A 24,380-nucleotide genomic window follows, 5' to 3' on the forward strand; every position below is an offset into this window, starting at 1 on the left:
CTGCATCTAGGAGACGTGTTCCCATGTTTGTACCTGCTGTTAAGCTTCTCCTGCTGGGTCCTGATGTCTTTCTCAGCAGGATGAGCGCTGTGAAGCAATTGACGAGCGATCTGATTGACCACTGCGACATGGGAAGCCTGACTATTCATCTCCGGCTCCAAACTTTCAAATCTGTCAAAGACAAAAAGTGCTGTGACACCAGATGGTGTCACGTCGGTGTCATATGGTCTAGATGAGTGGTGGTCTTACCTGTGTTGCACCACCTCCAGGTCTTCCAGTTTGTCAGGGATCTCCATGTTGTTCAACCACTGTTCTTTCTCATCGATCCAAACCTCGCAGGATGCCACCTCACTAACAATCTTATAGAGCCCCATAGTGTCCTGCAGTGACTGCTTCCTCAGCTTGCTGAGCTCTGAAACCTCCCTGAAGGATTCCTCAATACGTGCCAGACGCCCCCATAACTCATCCGACTCCGCCCCCTCTCTGGACAAGTTGGAGGCCTGTTTGTGCAGCATGTCTATGACGGGGTGGTAGCTGGCCACCTCCGTTGCAGTGTCTTTATGCTTTCTGACTAAAGCCTGAATGGAGAACTCATCATGCCCAGTGTCTCCGCTCGAGGCCACACGGAGAGCATCCAGTGTCCAGGCATCCACGTCGTCTGCATCGGCCTGAAACTGGTACAGAGCCAGAGCTTCTTGCAGCTTCTTCTTCTTGAGCACCGCCAGCTGCTCTAGTGATGCCCACTGAGCTTGGAGATCACAAATGCGCTGTTGGATGCGCTTGGCACCAAAGTGGTCTTCCAGCACCATGTTCTGGCCCCGTGCAACAGTTTGCTGCAGGTGTCCCTTGCGACTGCTCATCTCGTCCTCCAGGCCTCGCTGCTTGCCGAGCAGACGCAAGACGCCCGTCAGATCTTTGCTGTACTCGGCCGACGACAGGACCTGCTCCTTTTCCCGGATCCAGCCCTCCTCCTCATCTAGCTCCCAGAAAAACTTCAGGAGATGACGGGATGCCTCGAGGTGAGCCCGGCGCTCGGCAGCCAACTGAGCCAACTCATTGTAACAGAAGTCCAGATGGGCCACCCGGTCCTCTATGACTTGAGGATCACAAGGCTTGTAGCCTTCACAGACAGGTGAAGACTGATCACAAGCTAAATCTTTTCACTTACACCTCCCGTTTCCAACCAAACCTTCTTACCATTGTCACGGCTGGAGAATTTGTGGGCGCTGGCGCTGACCGTCTTCACCCTGTCGGACTGGATGGCAATGTCCGCCTCTACAGGGGCATGTTTCTGCAGAAGGTCTTCCACTCCCAAAAGATGCTTGCCGTAATCTTGAGATAGAAGAAGCATCTGTAACGTACAAATCCTTCTTAAGCCACGCAGTGTTGCGAGCACGACTCCTCCTCTGCGATGCAACAGAATCACTAAGCTGGAACCTCACGTGGTTAGGTTTAGGCCAGGTTTTATCAGAGGGATATAACAAACCTTCATCTCGTCCATCCAGTCCATTATGTGTAGCATCTCCTGGAAGACCCTCTGCAGGTCCAGGTTCATCTCCAGCCGCTGCCGGCGAGCCTTGAGCAACTCCAGCAAGTACTCCCACAGATAGACTACGTTGTCCTTCCTGGCCAAGATGCGTTTGATGTCATGGTAGCCCTCCACTTCCAGTTCTTTGGTTACCACGACCAGAGCCCGCACGCGCTCTTCATACGCCGCGATGTCCGTCTCGATGGCCTCGTGCTTCTTCTTGGCCGCCTCCACGGCCTGAAGGTCAAAGCCGAAGTTGTCCTGGACACAGGAAGCGTGGGATTCAGGCAGTGTCAGTAGACGCACGCAAGTGGCCGCGTCCTCGTTCCTCCTACCTGAGAGACCAGTCTTTGGTTCTCACTAAGCCAGGTCTCCCTCATGGCCGCCTTGCGGTCCAAGCGTCTGGCTAATTGCTCCAGCTTCTCCTGACGAATCAGCTCTGTCCGCAGAGCTAGCTCTCTCTCATGCTCTGCCTTCTCCAGACACTCCCATGCCTGCAAGTGAAAACGTCAAGACACGTTTCAGACCCAAACTCCCCCAAAAAAATGGTTGCAGAACTGGCAAGCTTGAAAAGTCGGGTGCACCCTGAACCGGTCAGCAGCTAATTGCGGGAGTCTTAAATGAAGCTAACGTGCATGTTTTTGGAGCCTGGGAGCAAGCCCTAACCCTAACTCTATCGGTGAAAACGGGTAGAGGATGTGGTTTCCACCCAGGATTTTGCTGAGATCGATACGCTGACCACTTGACCATAATACTGCCCATATTTAAAAACGGAGTCAATCAAAGTTCCGTCTCAGAGTGTACGTACACGCAGCATCCAGGAAGCTGCCGCTGACCTTGTTGATGTCTGAGATGAGCTTTCCGTCACGAGGTGTGTAGACCCTCTGGTTGTTGGCCCTCATCTTGCTTTGGATGGTGAAGAGAAGAACTTCCATGTTGCCCTTCTCTGTGAACCTGAGCAGCAATTACAGAAAAACTGTATCAACCAGTAGGTCAGATGTTTGAATCGCGAAACAGCAGCTCGAGCGCAAGAAGAGGTGGAGTCAGTTTGGCAGAGGAGTCAGAATGGTGAAGGTTGCTTACATTGGGGGTTTCTCCGCAGTCCTGTAGCTGTTAAAGGCCTGCAGCTGCTGCTGGACGCCCGCCAGCGAGTTTGCGAACTTCCTGTCGTCGAGGATGACGATGGTCTGCTCAATCCACGCCAACAGCTCGGACGCTAAAGACTCATATTTGTCCACCATCTTTTGTGTCTCCACGGCATGATCCAGAACCTGCAGGGTGATAAAGCTGCTGTCACTTGGCTTCCTTTTTAAGGCTCTGAACTGAACAAGGATCCTGCGGGTTACATTGGTTAACGGTGCAAATCCCGTTGAAGACAGCAAGAAAGTAGCACAGAAAAGTAGCACTTGCAGGTATGGAACCATTTCCTCAAAGATGCTTTTCACGGTCAGGCCAAAGTATTCAAAGTGTTACTTTTCTTGTGGCATCGACAGACAATTACAAATGTCTTCGGGTGGGCCTCAATTGCTTGCAGCTGGGACTGATGAGGGTGCTATCACCCAGCAACCAGTTGGGCCCACTTTCTAACGCCCAACGAACGTTTGGACAAGAAGAAAATTCTCAAGAAATATGCGGGGTTTCCATATTTCAGGCGGCTTTGGAACTGACCTTCCCGATTCGCTTGCCCTCCACCTTGAGCGCCTTCATCTTGGAGAAGTAGTGATAGAAGGTCACCACGTATGTGATGACCGACTTCTCGTCCGGATGATCCACGCTGATGTCTAGGAAAACAAAAACCACAACCACTGGGACAAGCGCACTTTTAAAGGAGGCCCACAAAATCAGAGATGGAAGCGTTTTGGTTTGTTCAGGTCAAATTGTGTTCATGCCTACTTTTCAATTGCCTCACGGGTTCGACTTGCTACCTTCCACATTTTTGTCAAGCGAATTGTTAAACAAGGGTTCGGGTTAGTCTTAGGATTGTGGGAAAACGGGAAGGTCACCCTCGGGGTCAAGCAGCTGCGTCAGGCCCAAATGTTGTTCGGCCATGTTGAAAGCGTTCTGCAGGTTGTGGTGAACGTTGGACTTCTTCAGCTTGTCAAAATCGATCAAATCGGGCCTGAAACACACGAAGGACGACGGCAAGAGATGCGATCGCCGGTTGCAATGAGGAGGGGGATGAAGCTCACCTGTGTTTGTGTATTAGCGCGTTTAAGGCCATCCCGTCTCTCCAGCTCGTGGTGAAGTCGTGGATGTTGACGTCAGGATAGCTGAAAACGAGAAGGCGAGCTGCGCTCGTATCACGGCTAATCCAACTGAATTGGTCACGGACGGGATCAATCGTCACCCGGCTGTCTTCATCTGACACCAAAGCAGCAAAGCATCTTTGGCAGACTTCTTCTCTTCGTTGTCTCCGGTCTCCACGCTGATGTCCTGAATCTGGAAGGACACGCCATGGCAAAATTGGAGATCCGAGAGCCTCAACTTAGGAGCTTTCGCGATAAGAGCCGTCGGATGTCGCACGGTGTGAAACGTCTGCGCGCACGATACAACGTCTGGCCGCCATCCATTTGCAGTGGAAGGACGGATATCAGCTGATGCACAGTCAAGCCGAAACGCGCTCTCGTGTTTTTTGGCCTTATTGTTATTACGTTTGCAGGTTACGTGAAGAACGGGAACCCAGACGTTATTCCGGGGGCTCCCCGAAGCGGACCGGGGCCAGCCGGACGACTGGGCGTCCTCCTGGAGGGACGTTCCCGGCCGGCATCCTAACCGCATGCCCGAGCTACTTCGAACTCTGAACCCCTCTCGGATGAGGAGAGCTTTAGGGAGAGCCCGGACACCCTGCGGAGGAAACTCTTTTCGCTGGCCTGCATCCGGGGTCTTGCTCTTTGGGGGGGGAGGAACGTTGATCCACCGATAAATTGAGAGCTTCGCTTTTGGGCTCAGATTCCTTTTTGTCGGAGGGGACCGACACGAAGTCCGCATCACTGGAGACTCTGCACCGATGCGCCTGTCTTTCTTCCCACACCCTTGAACGAGACCACAAGACAGTGAAGTCCTCCACTTGGAGAGGGACCCATTCCTAATCTGGACTGTTTTGTCGTTGCTGCTGACAGGACACTGGAACACACGCGCCAGCTTTTTGTTTGTTCGAACTGACCACACCACGTTATGAACTTAACCCAGACATACCGCTAACATTCAGCCTGAGAACTGGCTCGATAAGAACCCGCTGACGGGTCGGGCTGTCACCTGGCACCGCCCTGTACTGGTCAGGATAATCATTTCCAATCGGCTCCGGTTTCGACAAAAGCCAAAAAGGAAGACACGGTGCGACCTGAAATCGTAAGATGATGGTCCAGATGAGGCCCAGCGTCAGCCGGTGGTTCCCGTCCACGATGTCGTGCGAGCCCATATTCTCCAAATGGACGCGCTGCTCCTTGAGGAACTGGAGAGCCTTGTCCACGTTCTCCAGGCAGTGGATCCGCATTCGACCTCTGGTGGCCTTGGGCTGAACGGGACCGACACGTCGTTTCAAAGACTGTCCCGCTCAGTGTGTGTGTGTGTGTTACCAGCTTCTCCCCTGACAGAATTTCCAGGAGTCTGATGAGCATTCTTCCGTCTCGCAGGTCCGTGTAAAGGTCCGAGATTCTGCACGATACTCGGGAGAGGTGAGAGTTCACCCACTTGGCGAACGTCTTCTTCTGCACGGTTTCTCGTTCGTCTGGGAAAAACACACGCACAAGCGCAAAAGGAAAGTGGCGCAAGGTCCCCGGCGTGCGCCCGACCGAGTCGATTCATTTCCTGTCCTTTTAATTTCAAAATGTCAGCGAGCGCACGGAACGTGCCGCGCGACCTCCGGTTACCTTTCAGCGCTCGAACGCGACCCTCCAGCGGGTTGCTCAGAGGTTCCATGGCGGCCGCCCGTTCGAGAGCGCACCCCCGTGTCACGCTAGTGCGCCCGTTTGACGGGCAAAGTAGGTCACTTCCTGAAAGGTCAAAGGTTCACCACGACATCACCGTGTGTGTGTGTGCACGTGTGTGGGGACAGCCAATGACATGAAGGCAAATCAATGATGTCACGAGGTCGTTTCCCTCCCTGGTAGCTCCACATTCCAGTGGGACGCACAACAGGAAACAGGAAACAAAGTTCAACAAACGTGCATCCTCCAGCCTTTCAAATACATATGTAAAGCCCGCACACACACACACACCACACACACACACACACACCTTAATGTTAGCGTTACACGCACGTTTATAATGCATTTGAACCGGTGTGATACCGTAATGCAAAATGTGAAAGGTCTCGATTTTTGGGCATTTCAGATGTGGGATGGAAATCAAACGAGATCCCTGGACTAAATAAGATGGCTCAGTGTGTAAACAATCACCGTGCAAACGGAGCTAAATGTCAGCGCGCGACAGTAACCGAGCCCAACGTCGGCGGTACCTGCGAGCGCTCAAAGAGTCGCGCTGAGCTGCTGTCGTTGTCCCAGTCGTCGTCCCGCCGTTTGCCGCCGTACTGCAGGTCCACGCGCGCCGCCGCCGTCATGCTGGCTCAACCTTTCACGTCGGACCGGGCGGGGCCGGCCGCGGAACACAAACGGGAAGGCGTCGTCGGGAAATGTGTAGATCTGAAATGGAAACGAACGCAACCAAGTTGGGATTTGAGCCGCCGTCCTCAGAAGTGTGAGGCCAACGCTCCACAGCTATTCTCCCCACCGACTCCCACGCGCCGTCCTCACTGTACGCGGTGTTGACGGTGCGCCGCTTCCCCCTCTTGAGATGCCGGTTGGCGGACCAGGATTGATGCAAAGTCTTTCCCCGTGGCCTCAGCCTGAGAGAATGCCCTCTGGTACCGGAGCCCGAGCCGAGCCGAGCCGAGCGTGGAGGCAATCCCGACCAGATCTAGTCGGAACTTGTCAACCTCCTTCCCTGCCAGAGAGGCGACCTTCCACCTCCCTAGTCAGCCACTTCGCCCTGACAGGAGGGGCGATCAGGGGTGCTGATCATGCAACGGCGTGTAATGTCGTGTATTACTGAAGGATGATGTCACGTACTCTGGCGTCGTGTCCGAATGTATCCATGGAGTGTATAACGTAGTGTTGTGTGTAAAGGGCACCGTTGCAAAGCGCTCATGGATCACGATCGGCTGCTGATGTCAGCTGATCAGCACTAATGCAGGAAGTGCACCCGGTGAGTCTAATCGGCCACCATTAAAGCGCCTCGAGCCGACCGTCATCGACCACTTCCCAGAACTCCCGGTTGCAGCATTGGAAAAAACACCACTCGTGCTTTGTTGCTCGCACGTTAACAGGGAAAACGAACACCGCTTATGCAGGTTGCCGGCACGCTAACAAATCATCAGCGAAAAGCAAATATCAAGATGGCGGCCTAAACCACGAGGCCGACGGAGCGCAGGAAGAGTTCAACTTCCTCAAGCGTGGAAACGATCGCCAAAGTAAACAATCAGTGAGAACGCAGTAAACAATGTCTAAATCTGACACTAAGTTAGCCATCCATCCATTTTCTGAGCCGCTTATCCTCACAAGGGTCACGCGAGTGCCAGAGCCAATCCCAGCTGTCGTCGGGCAGGCGGGCGGGAGGCCACATCCTGAATGAAAGCGTCTTTTAGGGATGCGGGAGGAAAGCCACGCAGGCACGGGCGGGGCCGGAATCGAATCCTGGTCCTCAGAACTGTGAGGCCAACGCTTTACCAGCTGCCCCGCAAACTGATCCGGCTAAATGTTAGCAGAGCAAACAGTATGTGAGCTAACGCTGCCGGTGTGCATAAATAAATCAGTGTTGTGTACATGTTGTTGTTGTCAGTTGTGGTCGGCCTCAAAGCGGATTGTTTTGCGATGAATTATGATACTTCCGGTCTTCGCTGTCAATTGTTTTGAAAGACATGCACGTCACATATGACGATGACGATACGACGCTGCCTGAGAGTAAAGACGTGACGGCATCGGCGCGAACACGAGTCGAACTCGTGGCGCTACCCCGGCAGGCAAGCAGGGAGGGAGCCCGTCTGTCTGTCTGTCTGTCGGAGAAGCGGGCGCCGGACGGGTCGGTACCGGTCCGAACCGTCACCACGACCACGCCGCGCGTGACAGTCGGGTGCTGTCCCCGAATGCGTCATCGAGGCGAGCGAATCGGACCCGGAATTGCACAAGCAGGTAACTCACCTGGTGATGACGACGACGAGGATGAGGAGCCCAAGAAGCCGCAAGACGGTGGACGATGAAGGCGCCGCTGCAGGGGATGACGCGGGGGAGGCCACGCCCCCTTTCCATCCCACGGGCGCCGTCACGGCGGCGAGCGACCGCCCGTCACCCTTCGCCCTTCGAATCCATCCAATATCCTCACGAGGGTCGCCTTTCCCAGCCGCCCTCAACAGAAACAACCATTCGGTCTCCAGCGAGGGCCTGTTTTTGGGATTTGAACCCCGGTCCTCGTAACTGTGAGGCAAACGCTCGTAACGGTTAGAGTCGTTCACCCCCCCCCCCCCCCCGTGCCGCCCGATCAATAAATCGACATTCATCAAAAAACATAGCGGCACGGGTGACGCAGCTGTAACGCGTTGGCCTCGGGTTCAATCCCGGCCCCACGTGGCTTTCCTCCCAAGTCCCAAAAACACGCAACCTCGAAATTGCCCGTCGGTGCGGTGGTTGTGCTCCTTTTCTAGCCAGTCCCAAGGAGCCCGTTGAGCCGTGCGATGCCCCAAACGGGTCCTTGATGAGCGTTCCTCAACTTTCTCTCTTCTTCTTTTGCCACCAAACGTCACGCAGCCAACCATTTTCTGAGCCGCTTACCCTCACGAGCGTCGCGCTCGAGCCAATCCCGGCTGCCGACGTGCGCCCCGAACCGGTCGCCGACCAATCGCGGGTCGCACGGAGACGGCCAAGAGTCACGCCGACGCGGCAATTCAGTGTTCAATGAATTCAACGTTTTGGGGGTGTGGGAGGAAAGCGGCGTGCCCACCCGGAGAAAAGCCACGCCGCGGCCGCGGGGAGATGATGCAAAACCCCACGACCCCACGGGGGGGACTCGAACCCCAGTCGTCAGAACTGTGGCCACCGTGCCGCCAGATTTTTGCAACGTGTTACAGCCGTCACATTTGAATTTATTTGATCCCTTCAGACTTTTTCTTGATTTCTTCAAGCGGGATTTTTTTGCAGAGGGCTAAAAATGAGCCCGGCGACGTCAGCGGGCTGCGGCGCACGCTTTCTCCCGACTGCCCGAGTTCACGCAGTGGCCGTTTGGCAAAATTCCACATTCCATTTAACCCGAGCCCACTGCTACTAGTATAACCTGCAATTGGCCATCAAACGACGGCAATGAAACAGCCCCCCCCCCCCCCCCCACCCACGGTGGTCCTTCCTTTCCTTCCTCCGACACTTTTGATTGTCCAACATGCTTCCGACAAAAATGCACAATGTAAATACTCAGTGAAGAGATGAAATGGACGCATCCAAGCGTCTTTGAGACGGCGTACAGGCGCCGTTCGCGGACGTCAGCGGGCCGGCAACTTGACAAATGTGCGCAAAGTAGAGCCAAAAGAGATGGCGCGTCAATGACTTTATTGAGGATAGCGAAGGATGCAATTATTACAGAAACTTGTCGGGGGAATCGTTGACGACGACGTCAGCGTCAGAAATCGAGCCACTGATCCAAATAGATGCAGTTGGACGGCGAAATCTCGCCGCCTTCGTGACAGTCGTCGAAAACCTGCCAAATGCCAAAACATCAGGCACATTTTTGTTTTTTTAACAGAGAAAAACAATCTTAGAATATTATACTCTGTTGAGAGAGGGTGGGGGGGGGGGGGGAAAGAAGTGGAGAGTTTCTGCATCCAGACGTCAGATTGCATTTTTGGGACTTGGGTTCGTGCTTGGTTTTGCACAAACCGAAGCGGTGGCCTAACGTTAGAATTGGGTAAATTCAATTACGACTCGCGGCACAAATTGAACCGAATTGTATCGTTTGTGAAGGGTGCTGTATTGAAAACTCGAGACCGTCTCCGTGTACTACATATATCCGTACGTAAAAGTAAGTTTCTGACAGCGCGTCATCTCAGATTGAACGTTTGGTGCAGTTTTTACGCCGGATGCCCTTCCTGACGCAACCCTTCTCAGGGAGCGGAGGCCCCAGTGGGATACGAACGCCGTACGTACACTTGGCTTACACTGCCGCCGTCAATTGAGTTGATGCAGAAAGTCTTTACAGTCTGTCGTTAGGGTCTATTTTTTTTTTTTTTTTTTTTTCCCCCAATAGTTTGAAGGCGGAGATGGGAGCGCATCAGGGATCAGCCCCGAGCTTCTATTCTTTGCAGCGGTGATGTCAGATCAGCTTAGGCCGGAACATTGAGAAAGGTCGACGCACGCGCCGGAACGGAGAGGAGGAAGGAGTAAAACACAATAGCGTAATCCCTCGTTTTTTGCGGTTAAACCGGAAAGGCGCGGTGGTGTTAGAACTACATGGTCCAAAAAATGTTAGCGCTCAAGAGTAACTGGGCGGAATCTGGTTTCGGGGCGCTTTCTGGTAGATTTTCACTTTTGGTGTGAGGAAAACAAGCACGTTACCGGGCATAGTCCACAGGGAGTCTTGACCAGGCCAGCGGGCGCGACGACAGCGTTGATGGCGCGGTACAGTTTGATGCGTCCGTCCACGCTGCCCAGCGTGCCCTCCTTGGCCGCCATCACGTTCATCTCCACCTTGCCGTCGTACACCAGCGTGTCCAGGATAGTCTCAATGTCGTCCATAGACAGGTCCACCTGGCGAGGTAAAAGAGCAGGGCTGCGTATTGAGGGTTTGGGGCTCCACCTGAGGTCGTGGCGGCTACCTTGCTGATGCCGAGCTCGCAGATGTACTTCCAGACTTCATGGGAGGCGGCGAAGGAACTGTTCCTCTGGACCATCGGACTTTGCTTGTTGTCCTGTGCAGACTCTGCCTGGCGCACGAGCATTAAAGTGCGTCAGCCCCCGTTTGAATGATCCCAATGGCACTTAACCCAAAGCCGTAGAAACCCGAGGGTGGACCCACTTTGGAAACCTTACAGTTACTCTTCATGAAATGACTCCTCTCAAGTCCACAGTTTACAGACACTGTGGGATCTCTGGTCCTGCCCTGGCCTCAAAACAATTTTGGGTCAAAGAAAAGATAAAACTTCAAGGCAAAGATAGAACTTGAATGCTGTTTTGACCGCACAAATTGAAAATTCAGCTGCCAGATTGGATTGTCACATCTTCTATCAGTTTTCTGTGTGTGTACCAACAAAGTCATTTGGCAGGCTCAATAACAACCCACGGTTGAAGAGGTCTCCTACCGTAGTGGGGATAAGGCCTTGAATCCAGCTGGCTAAAGAAATAAACACTGCAAAGAGAAACTTTGGGGTCAAGTGAGACAAACTGTGCAGCGCTAACAACTCTAGATCAGTCTGGCACGCAGTGACAATTGCAACGATTCCCCCCGCGAGCTGCCCTTAACCTAAATAAGCAAGCCGACGACCTGAACTGGAGATGTGAAAACGACACGTTCGCGGCCCGCCACCAACACACACCTGACTTCTGCCTTGACCATCCGCAAACAATGCGAGACGCATCTTCAAACAACAAAAGACTGACCAAGCGGAAAGGCCAAACCTCGTTCCCCCATCCTTGCCCTCAAGTCTGACTCCTTCCAGTCTTCACTAGATCTCGAGAACCTTGCTAAGTAGCATCCTGTTGAAAAAGCTCAAGCATCATCCCAATCGGTCAGGAATTTGCAGTCAGCGGCCTCATCAAAAGACCCGTGACAAGTCCGCGTTTCGACGGGAAGCCGAGCGGCCGGAGCTGCGGTGCGGCCGACGCAAGCGGGAGCTGAACACGTTCAAAGAGCGAAGAGATGAACGTGGACCTTTAGGAGGCATCCCTCGGCGCATCTGACCCTTGTCAACCGTCAAGACCTTGAAGTTCCCAAGAATTACAGTCTCTCAGGACCTGAAGCGGGTGATCACCGTCAATTGGTTTTCTACGGCTTTGGGACAGCCTCTGGCCGAGTTAAAGCCAGAAGAACCCCTGAGTAATCTGATGTGACGCGACAGGACATCACCTTGCCGTGCAGGAACTTGAAGCACTGCTGGTTCAAAACCTCCACAAACTCCGACTCAAAGTCCTGGTCGCTGTACCAGGCGCCGCCGGTCACGGAGCGGTCAGGCTGCACGTTGTACAACATGTACACCTTCTTCTTGGACGCCTAAACGCACACGAACGCTTATTCAGGATTTGAACCCGTTGGGTTGCGCTTCTAAAATGTTGATCATGTGGACAGCTGCAATGGAATTTGTGTGGGCTGCTGAGCTTTCAGAGGCTTCCAGAAGGTTTTTGAAGGTTGTGCAATGTTCTGGAAAGTTGCAAACAGACTCACTGCCACAGACTTGACAGCTTTGATGAGTTTTTTGCTCTCCAGGTTCTTGAGGATTTTGTTGATCTCCGTCAGAGGAAGGTTGCTCTTGAAGCGGATGTCTCGACTCCAGATGCCTGCGTGGACGCGCACACGTCTCACGCGCATCCGTCCTCTCACATGCACTCGCGCACGCGCTCACCTTTGTTGGCAGCGTCTTCAATGATCTGGTAGACGAGCTTCTCCTGGTTGTCGGAGCCTTTCATCTTGCTGACATCACAACCGACAGCCCAGGTGACGACAACAACCTTTCTCAGCGTGCGCGACGTCAGCGCCTGGCGTTACCTGGCGCTCTGCGCGTCCTTCAGTCTGTAGAGGAGACCGCTGCTGTTCCTCAGAAGATCTAGCAGACCCTGCCGTACAGGTCAAGCAGAGGTCACGCGGAGGCCACGCGGGGGTCACGCACGCGAGGTCACGCCGAGACCGACCAACGAGAGCAGTTTGTTTATGGCCGTGGCTCTCTGACGAGGTTCCAAGTGGGGCATGTCGTTCTGGATCACCTCGTCCGTGATGCCGTGAGGAAACTGCTGACACAGCGCCTTGATCCTAAAAACCAGAAACCGGCTCAGGCGTCGATCTGATACGTTGGCATTAGGTGACAGCAATAACATCGCTGCAAAGGGGTTCCAAAAAAAGTCTCCTGCTAGCGCCATCTGAGCGCTACAAGAAATTTAGGACAAACTTAGATGGTTATGTTGGAGCAATTCCTGGTCAGTTTAGGATAGGAAGACGGGCTCCTTGCTTTGCGAGCGAGTACTGCTCAGCTTCTTCCAGCAGGCCTGCTTTAAGTCCATCAAGTCGGTGAAATCATTTTGAGACGACGACAGCGACAGATGGGAACTTCTTAGGCTGGACGTTAAAACGAACATTCGCCCTTCTCTAAGTCCTACCGACCTGAAAAAGAATTCTGGCCTGAGAACAAAGTACATGGAAACACCTCACTTTCGGCGCTTTCTGTCATAAACTTTGAATATTTGTTTGTTTGTTTTTTTAGCCATTGCTCTTGCACGCTGACCGTCTCTGTTTACCGTCTTATGTGCGTACATCGTTTGAAGTGGCTCTGAAGTGCCTAAAACGACGGCAGGGGCATCGTGATTGGGAGCAGCTTTCATCGTTCGATTAAGCGACAGCCCGCACGATTGGTCGATTTCATGAACGATATAGTCGAAATAAAACGTACCATGTCAACAATGCATGCAATAAAATGAAGTCTACGCAATGTAAAGTGAATTGAAATGTATTAAGTCCAAGAAACGGTATCAGACCGGTTTTCAACTTCGGCGGGCTCGCAAACGTTGGTCTCCGTCTTGACTTTAACTTCTGCCATTTTCACCGTCCTACTCGCCACTTATTACACTCGACTAATTGTTCACACACAAGGCGACATCTTTTTAGCTGTTAGCTGTTAGCTAGTCATGCTACACTCCAGTAGAACGCTGGCCGGGGTCCTAACACAGTTGACACCTACGCTGGGACGTCCAAACTTTTGCCTGATCCAAAACAAAACATTTGTCACATTTTAAGACCGAGTGGGCGATGACGAGATCTCCTAGAAGAATACACGCACAATAGAACACGTCCCACTGCTATTACACGTTTTCGTTTTTACTTCGTCCAAATGTGAATCATGTGGCAAGCAAGTTGTAGTGGGGGCGTGCCCGACTAGAAAACAATCTGGCCACTCTCAATACGCCCCCCGTGCTGCTGTTGCTGTGGCAACGCAAACAAAACACACACCGACAGTGGTTGTGCCCAAGTTTGGCTCGAGGTGAGTCGGCTTGTCTTAACTCTTCGGACTCGTTCCCAAATCAAATGAGAGCCGCTTGTTCTTTTCGTGCAATGTGCTCGTCATTGGTTTGATCGACAGCTGCGCCGCGAGCATGACGGCGGGGGCGGTGGCGCCCCCTCGCATTATTCCCATCGTGCGGCGGGACAAATTACCCACGTCGAAGAACCGCGTTGACACCAGCACGCGTGTGTGCATCCAGTCGGGTAGGTGGGAGCACGCGCACTTTTTTTTTTTTTTTTTGTGCTGAGCTACCAACTTGATCTTGTTTATTAAAAAAAAAAAAGTTCTCCAACTACTGGACGCAGTCAATGACGCCATTTTTGTTGCACAATGAGTGTATACTCGATCACCCTGGGGCGGCACGGTGCACAATTGGAGATTAGAGCACCCCCCCCCCCCGCAAAAAAAAAAAAAAACAATTAAAACATGCATTCATTGGACACTCTAAATCGTCGTTAAGTGTGACTGTGAGTGCGGTTGTTTGTTTATATGTGTGCCCTGCGATTGGCTGGCAACCAGTTCGGGTTGCACCCACCTCGTGCCCGAAGACAGCTGGGATTGGCTCCCGCGACCCTTGTGAGGATAAGCGGCTTGGATAGTGCAAGGATGCAATATTGTGTGTGTGTGTGTGTGTGTGTGATGTAGACACTGGCGACGCTTGGCTTTTCTACACACTGGACGGCTCGAAACCCGTGGCCGGTTCCCCGCCAGGACCAGGCGACGGCGGCAACAGGCGGCTCTACGTTTCGCCTTTTGCGCTGCCGAGCGGCCGAGTGTGCGTCAGAGCAGCGGCTGTCACCAGGTAGCGTCGTGTCAACGGCTGCTTTGCGCTAGGACCCGCTCCCAAGCTTTTTGGAATAGTCATTTTATTTTGGGACAAAAGTAGTGCTTTCCTGACGCTGTCGGCAATTGTAACCTTCTTCAGGGGGCTCAGCAATTACTTGCAAATTTTCACTACTGAGAGGAAACGATTCCATAAGGATTCTTTTGAAATGAATCAATGATTCTCAACACTGGAAAGTAGAACTAGTTACCAACTTGGCCACTACGTTCCCCTTTTGAACACCAGGGGCCACGTTGACTTGTCAGCGCAAGACTCGAAATCCAGCGGTTTCCCACATTTACTTGAGGGTACCTGATAGCGGCACAGGCGGGATCTCGTTTCAGCCTTTTTCCGAGCACGGAGCGTAACCTCCGATACGGACCGACTTATTCTCATTCCGACTGCTTCACGCTCTGCGCAACGTTTGCAAAAAGCAGATCCGTGATACTGAGGCCTCATCGCCTCGGGTGCGCCTAGAGATTCTTCAGGGGCTGAATTCTTTTGGAATTTGGGAGGTTGCTACCTCACAGGGTCAAATTGGCCACTGGAAAGCAAAATGGCTCAGCTCCCGACCCTTACTAGGCACCGCTTCCTAAGACTTTTTTTTTTTGTTCAGGTTCCACTCTTGACCGTCATGCTTGCTAAATGTTGTCTTGCTCAAGTGAATCTGGGATTGGGATTAGGATTGGGGGCCATGTTACAAGTCTGAACATCAAAGAAAGAATGCAAAACGTCGTCACTAAACGAATGCGTCCAAGACCAAGTTGACCACGTGCATCTTTTCCTGTCGGCAGCGACGGGCGCCAAAGCGCAGCCGTCACCAAAGTCTTCTTTGTCAGCGAGGTGGAGCCTTCGCGACAGGTAATCAATCAGTCGACTGCTCAATCAATCAATCAATCAGCCTGTGCTGTTCAACTTCCAGCTGGCGAGTCAGGAAGAAGGACTGCAAGACATCACTTCTTCACCTCAAGGTTGATATTTTCACAAACCTGAATTGTATTGAAATTGTATTGAATACACCAAGGGAAGTTTTGAAATGTTTCCGTAGGGAAAAATGACAAGTAAAAATTCCTCGGTAGTGATTGAGGTGCAAGGAAGGCAGCGACTAGAACGTGATTTGGATATCGTGGCCTATCCACTCCACTCCACTCCACTCAATTCAATTCAACGATGACGTCCTTGTATTGACGGCCGTCCGTCATTTTGACACTAATTGGACAGGGTTCCATTTTGCCTCACCGGATCCTTTCGCCAGACAGGCCGTTTTGAGCCGCCGATGTCTCAGATGTAGCGTGTCCAGACCGGTTTTTGTCCGGGAAGTCCTGAAACAAAACTTGGCAACTACGACTCAAAGACTAGTCACAAACACCCAATAATATCGATCAGGCAGAAATGAACTAAATTCGGTTGACGCTTGGCCAAAATAGCGCTCGTCGGCTCTACCAAGTCGTTCAGGTGCAACACTGGTCATTAGCATCTGACCGCTAGCTTAACTTACACGAGGCTCTTTTGTTCTGATTTGCAATTCAGGGTCAAAAGCGACGGGCCGCGCCCGGTCCCAATCGGTTCCTCGGCGGGGCCCGCCCCCTAGCGGTTCTGCCCGCTCTCATTGGGAGGTAAACGAACAACCGACAGGCTAACTCCTGATAGTCTTTTATTTTGAAGCCTCAACTTCCCGTGTGTTAGCGCACAGCCGCGCCGAGGGACCGCAGCGCCCGGCGTGACGCAGACGTTCGCTTCCGAAGGTACGGTACGGATCCCCCTTTTACCATCATTTTAACCAATGACGCACAAGGGGGTGGGGGCCACGGCCACCCGGCTCCGCCCCCGCTAAGCTATCGCGACGCAGTCCGTTTCTCTGTCCGGAATCGCCCTTTCGCAGACAATAACCCACTTTGAACAAGAAAATAGCAGGCCAATGCAGTCTGGAGAGGAATAAAATCAAATGACGAGGTAACGTTGGCACGGTGCCTGACTGGTGGGTACAGCCGCATCACAATTCTGAGGAGCGGGGTTCAAGTCCTGGTATGGCCTTTTTCTCCAGGTACCACATCCAACAAAACACGCACAAATGCCCTTAGGTGTAAAGCTTCTATGCGCCCCGTTATTGGCTGGTGACCGTTTCAGGGTGCACCCTGCCTCTCCCCCCCAAAAAAAGATGGGATGCGCCCCGCGTGAGGATGAGCGGAATGGGAGATGAATGAATGAAAAAGATCACAACTTTGCATCGTTTCAACAGCAATAGTGGACAGAATACATCCCAAAATAACTTGCAAGAGAAGACTTTTGTTAGCCCGCAGCCCAAAATAGAAGAAAGAGCCCATCAAATCAATTTGTGGGCAACTTTTCACGGAACTTTTCACGTGATCATTCGGACCCAAAAGGCCTCCCCCCCCCCCCCCTTTCTCCATTTTCTGAGCCGCTTCCCCTCACGCTGGAGCCAATCCCAGGGATCTTCGGGGGCGCCAGCCAATCGATCGCAGGGCACATCGAAAGAAATGACCGCTCGCTGGCACATTCACGGCAACGGCCACTTTAGCCTCTCCACAATCGATTTAGCGGGCACAATCAGTCATTATTCTACAATCCGTCTGTTCGATTGTAAAGCTTCAAAGAGAATGTCTGCAATCTACTCGAGTCTGTTGTGCCACCGGAACGCAGTACTGTACAGTATAGTACAGACATAAACTGAGAAAGAAGGAGGAGAAAGCTATTCCTTTCTATATGTTGCTTCACCGTTTGTGTTCAAATATTCTAAGATTGTGACAATCCACGCTAACGTTAGCGCGGCAATTCCAATTCAAGTCACTGCCACCATGAAAGGCTCATAATCTTAAAAAAAAAAAAAAAAACAACAACATCCAAATGACCGCTCATATCTAAAAAAAAAAAAAAAAATCCTAAGTCGGTTCCCTCACGTCACTGTACACGAATCCCAATCGGCTTTCCTGGCCAAGCTAAAAATGATCTGCGTGCCACGAATGAACTTTTACGATGTGAAAAACGCCATCAAAGCGTGAAGTGGGATTGTGCCAAAGACGCGCACACCTCCAGCCTTTCGCAGCACCTTCAAGTCACCTTTTGTCAATTCGTGTGTGTAGACGTGTGCAGCGTTCACCTTTGAGCAGTCGTGACGGCGGCACAAGTTTGTGCGCGGAGTGCGGCGCTTCGCTGCCCCCTTTGCCGCTACGCGGGAGTCCCGCCGACGGGGGGCAGGTAGTGACCCCCTCCGCCGGCTGATGACGACAACGAAGACGTCATAATCGTGTGTGCGTGTACCCGTCAGGTGGTGTGTTGTGTGCTGTGCGACGCTGAAGTTCCAGTCAACACTCGCGCTGATTCCATGTTCTCCCAGGCCCCTGACCTGCAGAAGCTCCGCCCCCAACTGCAAGTGTGCAAAAATGTGAATATAAGAATAGAAACACACACACACACTTTTGTGCACTTTGTCAAGCACGTTATTGTGTGGCAGGGTGACATTTTGTGTGTGTGTTGCGGCCGAGGAAACCCGCGTGACCTGTCAAACTGTTTGACGTGTGAGACCTGCCTACACACGGTAACACACCCACGCACACCCGCGCACGCACGGTCGCCAACTTGAGTTTGTGTGCTTGTTGCGGGATCGGTCCAGGCAGCGTCGGAGGGGAACGGCGCCCCCTGTGCGCCAGCCTCACCCAACAGGAAGTTCTCCTGCTCCAAATGCGGACGTCTAAACCGCATCGACGCTCACTATTGCGACTGGTGTGGCGCTAAGGTGTGTGTGTGCCCACAGACAGACACACACACACACACACAGCGCGCACGTCCGCCGACGTGTTTCTTGTACGGTGTCGCACGCCAACAGGCTGCGACGTGCGGCGCCGGCGCCTCTCCCCAGGCTGTCATCCGCGCCACCCGGGGCCCCTACCTGGACACGCCGTCTACTTCCTGTTGTGACGCCACGACACCCACATTCCAGGTAAGGCACCGGAGGCGCCTCCTCCGGGTCCCCGAGGGGCGGCGCGGGGCGGCAACCCAACTAACGCGCGGATGTGCGCGCAGGCCAGCCCGCCCGCCGCCGAAGGCCCGAATCGCACGCAGACGTCGAGACCGCGTTTCCCGTCAGCCGCAAAACTCCGCCAGCAGGAGCGACAGAAGTCGCCGCTACGCGAAGACGGACGACTGCCGCTCGGCGCCGTCAGCCCGGGACGAGGTCAGTCGGGCTGATGGCGGGGGGGGGGGGGGTCGCACAACAACACGGAAACCGCGCGACTGGGATGCCGTCACTCGGGGTACGGGCGCTATTACCGATACGGGCCGCTGCGGTGATATCAGCGATACGGATCTGCGATTCCCAACCAGATTTCATTGGTCGGAATTTCTTTTCAAGAAATAATGTATCTTTCTTCATCCATCTACGGCAGATAGAACAAATCAATCTAATTCTTCGATTAGATTGCAGAAAGTTTATGCGCATTTTTGTTTTTTTAAATTTGTGCGTACAGGTGGAAGTAGTGAAGTCAGTGATTCCGATAACAATAGCGATATCCGTAAAAGAGGAGACGCGCGTGTCTGTCCGCCATCAGGTTACTGGCGGACGCAGCTGGATCACGTGTGCGCTCACCTGAGGAGTTTTGCCCAGAACAACGCCCCCTTCAGGACTCTGCTAGGAGAGCCTCGCCTCGGCCGGGTATCCGACGACCCGGCGACGGTCTGAGCTCGTGGCGGCAGGAAGCGGGCGTGTTCTTATTCCCTCTGCGTGCGCTTCCTTCCTCAGATGATCTCGGCTGTGCTACAAGAAGGCGCCGGCGAGGTCACGCTGACGCTCAGCTTCAAGGACGCCGGAAAGGAAGTGAGACGAGGGAGTCGTCCGCGTGCGGGTGAACCCGTGTTGACTTTCTTCTACCTCTCAGGTTGCTTCTGAAGGTGTGGACAAGATGGCGTCCACGAGGAAGCCATGCCAAGGTGGCCCCGCTAGCGTAGTGTTAGCATTGCATTTCCGAGCCGCTGAGCATAAATGTTATCGTTTTGTTTTTGTGCTGACAGGAAGTGGAAGCACAGCGAGCGTGACGGTGAGACTCATACGTATGCAAATGAAAGGCGCCGATTTGTCAATAAGTGAAATATGATTGAAGACAAGTGCTGAAAAAAATGTCACAACGTTGGATTGTAGAGATTTGTTTTATGGTTTTGAGTTCTCCTGATTTGATGGGCGGCCCTGCAACATTTTGTTTGGCTGCTTAGGACTCTGAACTTCCAAAACCAGCCCCATTTGCTACTTGAGCGTGTGGTTAGCAAGGTAAAGATGGCTCCGCCCCGAAGATTCGTCTTGGCTGAACAACTCAAAGAGTTTTCCCCAGACGACCACGATGGCTGGGGGGGGGGGGGCACTGCCGACCGCCGTGACGGTCTGAGCGCTCCCAGTGCTTAAAGGTCTTCTTCAGGTTCATGCACACGCGCGTAGAATTTTTTTTTGAAATTTTTCTACATCCGTGCCAGTCTGAAAATTCCCCATCTATGCTTCCACCGCGTCTCACAAAGCCGAACACGCGCGATAAATAACAAACGATACGTTTGCAATTGTTTCTGTAATATTTAATTCGCTGTGTTTGGCTTTGTGAGACGTCCATAGCGAAATCCACGCAGAGTGAAGCATGGAGGGGGGAAGTTTCAGACTGGCACAGAAGTAGAAAAAGTTAAAAAAATTAATCCCAAGGGGACTTTTCAGCACGGGGGAGTACCCAGACCGTTCCACCGTGCCACGTTGGGCTGTGACATCATTCGTGTCCTTATTTTTATGATTCTAGTCTGCAAAAAGCGTCCAGTTTTGAAGTCGAAGCTGCGAACGTGATTTGATCTGGTATAAAATGTCGGACCCTCGCTTTGCTTTGTTGGATTCCTTTTGGCTCGTTAACATGAGATCACAACAACTTTACGTATTCATTTTTTGGGCCTGCTCGGTGCCGCTCGAACACTTTTTCACTTGCAATAAGCACACAAACAAACACGCTAACATCAGACCCCTCCCCTACCTCCGATTGGGGGCTGCGTCCACCAGGTGAAGGACATCCAGCTGCTTCATGAATTGGGTCCAGGTCCCGCTTGCGGGCGCGTCAGCGTCGTCCAGCGGCTCTTGGATCAGGTGAGGAGCGCCCGCTGACGTTCCGCCGCTCGCCAATAGCCGTCGGTCCTCGTCCCACAGGGGGCGAACCCGAGCTGCTGCGACAGCGAGGGCCGGTCCGCCACCGCGATGGCTGCCGTCAACGGGCACCACGCAGTCTTGCCGCTTCTGCTGCAGCGCGGCGCCGATGTCGACCGCCCGTCTGGCCAGTAAGGTGGCGCCGTCGTGCCGTTAGCGTACGGAAAGCCCAGTTGTGCGTGTATTCCAAATTGTCGCTATCGGGGTGTAGTGGAGGCTTTTGTCCAGTTACGCAACAGGACAAGGTGAGCGCAACCCTTCTGGTAGGAAGTTGGCGTTACTTCTTCCTACCATATGTGGCTCCCCGGGAGGGTCAATGACAGCAAACCAAGCTCTACGTTCCAATATGACAACGCCAGGTTGCATCGGATTATCTTGGCTTGTGTGTCCATATAATAGGACACTTTGTTCTAACTCGTAACATACAAGTATCGTGACTTGCTCCTAACAGTATGAGGTCCAGCTATGAGGCACGTTCCACGCCTCCTTATGAAGGACATGGAATAAATGTTCGACGGGCTTTCCGCGTTAGCCTGATCTCCAGTCACCCCTGACAGGATGAAGAACACGGCGCTGCACGAGGCTGCCGCACTAGGACCTCAAGGTTTACGCTGTGCGCACGTTCTCATCAGGTAGCGAGCGCTACTTTCAGCTCATCGTTACGGCTGTGTTGGGAATCACTCGCTGTTCCTTCCTCCCTAATCAATAGATCGGGATTTTGAAGGCCCCCGCACCGAGCGTCAAAGCGGAAAATCGCGTGCGGGGTCCGGGAAGTAGAGACAAGGCAGAAACCCTCGTGCAGGGTCCGGGAACTACAGACTTTGAGCGAACGGCAGGTTTGGTCCGCGGCAGCGTCGGCTATGGAAAAGCCAACCAGAAAAGAAAAAACACACGGCCTCCCAAACAAACCAAAAACAATAAAAACGTAACTGAAGAGCATGATAAAGGCATAAATGTACACAGACCAATGATACGACGACGACTGTTATTACAGTCAGCTCCCCCTTTTAAATATGAGCAGAAAATGTTTTGCCGATTGGTCAAGTACCTAAATGGCGCCACCTAGCGGATGTGTCCTCCCACGGCAATAAAAGGCTTTCCAAGTGAAGTGGACATATGGTGTGAAGCGCGGATGCGCCACCTAGTGGCGGGAGTCCGACTCACTCATTTCTCCAATGGACCTTTCTGACCGTACAGTAATAGCAGCCCAATCAGTGAGCCGCATCATCTCAAACCCTGGCTTGACATGTTGTCCCACAAGCAATGCTGGTTGCTGCGTTTGGAAAAGTTCATGTTACAAAGAAAATAGTCCTCGGGTTCTGATGAAAGATATCCTGCCCGCTTGATTCATTTTGCAAATCCTAAAACACAGTTGAGGAAGTGCCGACGATGGATTAAGGCTTGCGGAAGAGCGCCCGTACGACTAAACGTGGACAATATCAACAAACAAGTAAATGTTCAAAAGTAAGTGAGGGAAAAATATCTCAGAGTTTGATTGAATTATTATCAGTGCAGGAGAACAACTTTCACTTTGTTAGGGTATCACTGACCTGCTGAACGAAGAAGAGTCGGGTTAGGGATACATAAATGCGCCGTGCAAAAGAAATGTCGATTTGGCCATTTGTATCACATCAGCAGACTTTAAAGACGGAGCAAAGGCTTCCATTACAAGCCAAGTCAAATGAATACGCCCACTCACAATAATATTGCTCGTTATCTCACCCTGCTTCCCGTGCGCAGTACCATTCCACTGTTTTATCCTGTTGGATTTCAATTTTATTGAAGTTTGTGAGGTGTCAAACTTTTTTTTTTTTTTTTTTTTTCCCTCCAGCGATCGCCAACATTTGGCTGTAACTCTGACCTTGCGTCCAGCTCGGTCCAAAATCGTCATTCTGCGTACGTATATCCTTGCGTGAAGTGGTTGAGACCTCTCTTGGACGAGTCTGACGCGTTTGGCAAAAAACATGCCCCAATGTTATCTGGAATACACGATCGAGAATCGACTTCTATGTGATGTTCAATCGCCGGTTTGAAAGCTGGTGGGACGTGGCTGAGGGGGCGGAGCTTAAAGTTGCCATCGGAAAGCTCCATTGAAACCAAAGAACCGGGCAAGTGACTCTCCGCATCTCCAAAAAGTGAAGAGTCCAGGAAGTGGTACCCGACGGCCTCCCATTTGTTTTTCCAGGCCCGCTCGACAAAATCGTGAGGCGAGAAAGCAAAGCGCCGCGAGTCCGTGTCAGCGACTTCTCTGATTCCATCCATCTAAACGCCAACGATTGACCATATTTTTGTGGCTCAGTTAAAAAGAAATTGCGTCTTGTCTGCGGGGCCTCACCAGTGTGTCGACCGGGGGTGGGGGGGGGGGGGGATTCCTCACACAGCCTGTGACATCACGCTCACATTTGTGTGTCGCCAACAATGATGCAATACACTGATTCCATTTTTCATATTTGTCTTTCAGCTGCGCCGCCGCCACAGGGCTCCGTAACAAAGACGGCCGCACGGCCTACGACGTGGCGGCCGCGAGCGGATGCGCCGCCATGATGTCCCTGTTGAATGGCTCTGTCTCTTTGGAAGGGGCGGGGCTTACACCTGACTCCAAGCAACATCCAAACTAGCCGGAGTTGAGCTAGCGGTTAAGGGTTAAGCTAAGGGTTAGCCCCGGATGCCCAAGCTAGGTTGAAGGCCTTCGCCGCCACCACCGGAGCTCGCGGCCCGCCTTCCCGAGCCTCAACATCCGGGGAGGCCTTTAGCCGAGCTTCAGCGCGGGCGGAGGCTTTTGGCCTAGCTTCGGTGTCCCGGGCTAACGCGGCGGGCCACGATTCGAGCTCCCAGGCGGCGGAGGCCGTCAGCCCGGGACGCCGAAGTTAGGCTAAAGGCCTCCGCTACCTGAAAGCTCGGCTCGTGGCCCGCCGCCGGAGCCCACCTATCAGACTCCGCGTCATTCCCTTCCCGAGAACCGTCCACGGTTGCCGGCGCGGAGCTCCCGGGGGCCTTCGTTTATGCACTTATGTCGCGTGTAAGCCTCCAAGCGGCCAGACTCCGCGTCATTCCCCCGGAATAACCATCCGAATATTCATTCATTCCAGCCACAGGTTCAAATCTGTATGAAAGTATTCCTCTCTCTTCCCACTCGAGTGATACTGCTATTTCTTCATCAGATAGGGATAAATCAGCACTGGGCATAATGGTGTCCCATGTCATCGAGCGTTTGGAACGGCTGTGCCACACGTCACATCCGCCCACGTACCTCATGTGACTCGTGATAATGGCAACGCCCCTGAAAATTCGTACTCGTCGACAAATATCTTCTCAAAACACGATGAAATGAGAAGAGGATTTAACATCACATTGTCAAAATAGGCTCCATATTACCATATGACCTATTGGATACACTCTTCATGCAAAGCACTGAAATTCTCCTTTAACATTTCATTGTTTTGTCATCAGTTTCTTATTTGTGTAATACCCAAATCTATGGTTTGAATGCAAATTTTTCGAGGAACCATTCTGGGTTTTTGTAGATGCAGTTATCCAAAATTAAGAAAAGTCATCCAATCTAATTACTTTGAGAGAGTTGTTGAAAGAGTACAATTATTATCATTTCAACAAT

General features: G+C 52.5%; 3 protein-coding genes across 13 annotated transcripts in view; 1 reads left to right on the top strand and 2 right to left on the bottom strand.

Annotated features, from left to right (window-relative positions):
- Positions 1 to 5,513, bottom strand: part of LOC133505665 (spectrin beta chain, non-erythrocytic 1-like) — an 18,263-nt gene extending 12,750 nt beyond the window's left edge. Inside the window, 14 exon segments of the mRNA XM_061828935.1 lie at positions 34 to 171; positions 250 to 1,120; positions 1,198 to 1,351; positions 1,487 to 1,789; positions 1,864 to 2,022; positions 2,365 to 2,482; positions 2,612 to 2,799; positions 3,197 to 3,309; positions 3,532 to 3,647; positions 3,718 to 3,798; positions 3,876 to 3,967; positions 4,869 to 5,042; positions 5,104 to 5,255; positions 5,398 to 5,513. Of these exon segments, the coding sequence (XP_061684919.1) occupies positions 34 to 171; positions 250 to 1,120; positions 1,198 to 1,351; positions 1,487 to 1,789; positions 1,864 to 2,022; positions 2,365 to 2,482; positions 2,612 to 2,799; positions 3,197 to 3,309; positions 3,532 to 3,647; positions 3,718 to 3,798; positions 3,876 to 3,967; positions 4,869 to 5,042; positions 5,104 to 5,255; positions 5,398 to 5,446 (2,708 nt within the window). The 5' untranslated portion in view covers positions 5,447 to 5,513.
- Positions 5,130 to 13,854, bottom strand: polr3f (polymerase (RNA) III (DNA directed) polypeptide F). Of its 5 annotated transcripts, none has more exons than XM_061828950.1 (10): positions 13,243 to 13,511; positions 12,406 to 12,523; positions 12,263 to 12,330; positions 12,120 to 12,187; positions 11,942 to 12,054; positions 11,627 to 11,770; positions 10,380 to 10,487; positions 10,120 to 10,311; positions 5,985 to 6,168; positions 5,130 to 5,255 (listed from the first exon to the last, which is right to left on the bottom strand). In XM_061828950.1, exons 1-9 carry the CDS (start codon positions 13,302 to 13,304, stop codon positions 5,995 to 5,997), a joined length of 1,047 nt encoding a protein of 348 aa, XP_061684934.1. In that variant the 5' UTR covers positions 13,305 to 13,511; the 3' UTR covers positions 5,130 to 5,255; positions 5,985 to 5,994. The 5 variants fall into 5 exon arrangements, with proteins under 5 accessions (XP_061684934.1, XP_061684936.1, XP_061684937.1 ...); XM_061828952.1 differs by lacking the exons at positions 5,130 to 5,255; positions 13,243 to 13,511 and adding exons at positions 5,398 to 5,520; positions 13,715 to 13,854; XM_061828953.1 differs by lacking the exons at positions 5,130 to 5,255; positions 13,243 to 13,511 and adding exons at positions 5,398 to 5,520; positions 13,545 to 13,634.
- dzank1 (double zinc ribbon and ankyrin repeat domains 1) lies at positions 13,596 to 24,233 on the top strand. Of its 7 annotated transcripts, none has more exons than XM_061828942.1 (21): positions 13,598 to 13,745; positions 13,845 to 13,969; positions 14,412 to 14,568; positions 15,384 to 15,450; positions 15,491 to 15,560; positions 16,120 to 16,205; positions 16,276 to 16,334; positions 17,691 to 17,805; positions 17,876 to 17,992; positions 18,062 to 18,145; positions 18,221 to 18,343; positions 18,434 to 18,547; positions 18,631 to 18,781; positions 19,074 to 19,258; positions 19,346 to 19,420; positions 19,482 to 19,533; positions 19,615 to 19,640; positions 20,627 to 20,710; positions 20,771 to 20,898; positions 21,325 to 21,399; positions 21,477 to 21,612. In XM_061828942.1, exons 2-21 carry the CDS (start codon positions 13,858 to 13,860, stop codon positions 21,487 to 21,489), a joined length of 1,893 nt encoding a protein of 630 aa, XP_061684926.1. In that variant the 5' UTR covers positions 13,598 to 13,745; positions 13,845 to 13,857; the 3' UTR covers positions 21,490 to 21,612. The 7 variants fall into 7 exon arrangements, with proteins under 7 accessions (XP_061684923.1, XP_061684926.1, XP_061684925.1 ...); XM_061828940.1 differs by lacking the exon at positions 21,477 to 21,612 and adding an exon at positions 23,229 to 24,233 and having other exon boundaries at positions 13,599 to 13,745; XM_061828946.1 differs by lacking the exon at positions 21,477 to 21,612 and adding an exon at positions 23,229 to 24,233 and having other exon boundaries at positions 13,600 to 13,745; positions 19,155 to 19,258.
- The last annotated feature ends 147 nt before the right edge of the window (positions 24,234 to 24,380 follow it).

Source organism: Syngnathoides biaculeatus, chromosome 9 (genome assembly GCF_019802595.1).
Source record: "Syngnathoides biaculeatus isolate LvHL_M chromosome 9, ASM1980259v1, whole genome shotgun sequence".
Lineage (NCBI taxonomy): Eukaryota > Metazoa > Chordata > Actinopteri > Syngnathiformes > Syngnathidae > Syngnathoides > Syngnathoides biaculeatus.

Excerpts from the sequence above, each read along its gene's own strand:
- dzank1 (XM_061828939.1), top strand. The coding sequence starts at position 13,858 with ATGACGGCGGGGGCGGTGGCGCCCCCTCGCATTATTCCCATCGTGCGG. Across the intron at positions 18,344-18,433 it reads GCGACTGGTGTGGCGCTAAG|GCTGCGACGTGCGGCGCCGG; the intron begins GTGTGTGTGTGC and ends GCACGCCAACAG. Across the intron at positions 20,711-21,324 it reads TCCAGCGGCTCTTGGATCAG|GATGAAGAACACGGCGCTGC; the intron begins GTGAGGAGCGCC and ends CACCCCTGACAG.
- polr3f (XM_061828950.1), bottom strand. The coding sequence starts at position 13,304 with ATGGCAGAAGTTAAAGTCAAGACGGAGACCAACGTTTGCGAGCCCGCC. Across the intron at positions 10,488-11,626 it reads TCAAGTTCCTGCACGGCAAG|GCAGAGTCTGCACAGGACAA; the intron begins GTGATGTCCTGT and ends CTCGTGCGCCAG. Across the intron at positions 6,169-10,119 it reads CTCCCTGTGGACTATGCCCG|ATCTACACATTTCCCGACGA; the intron begins GTAACGTGCTTG and ends TTTCCATTTCAG.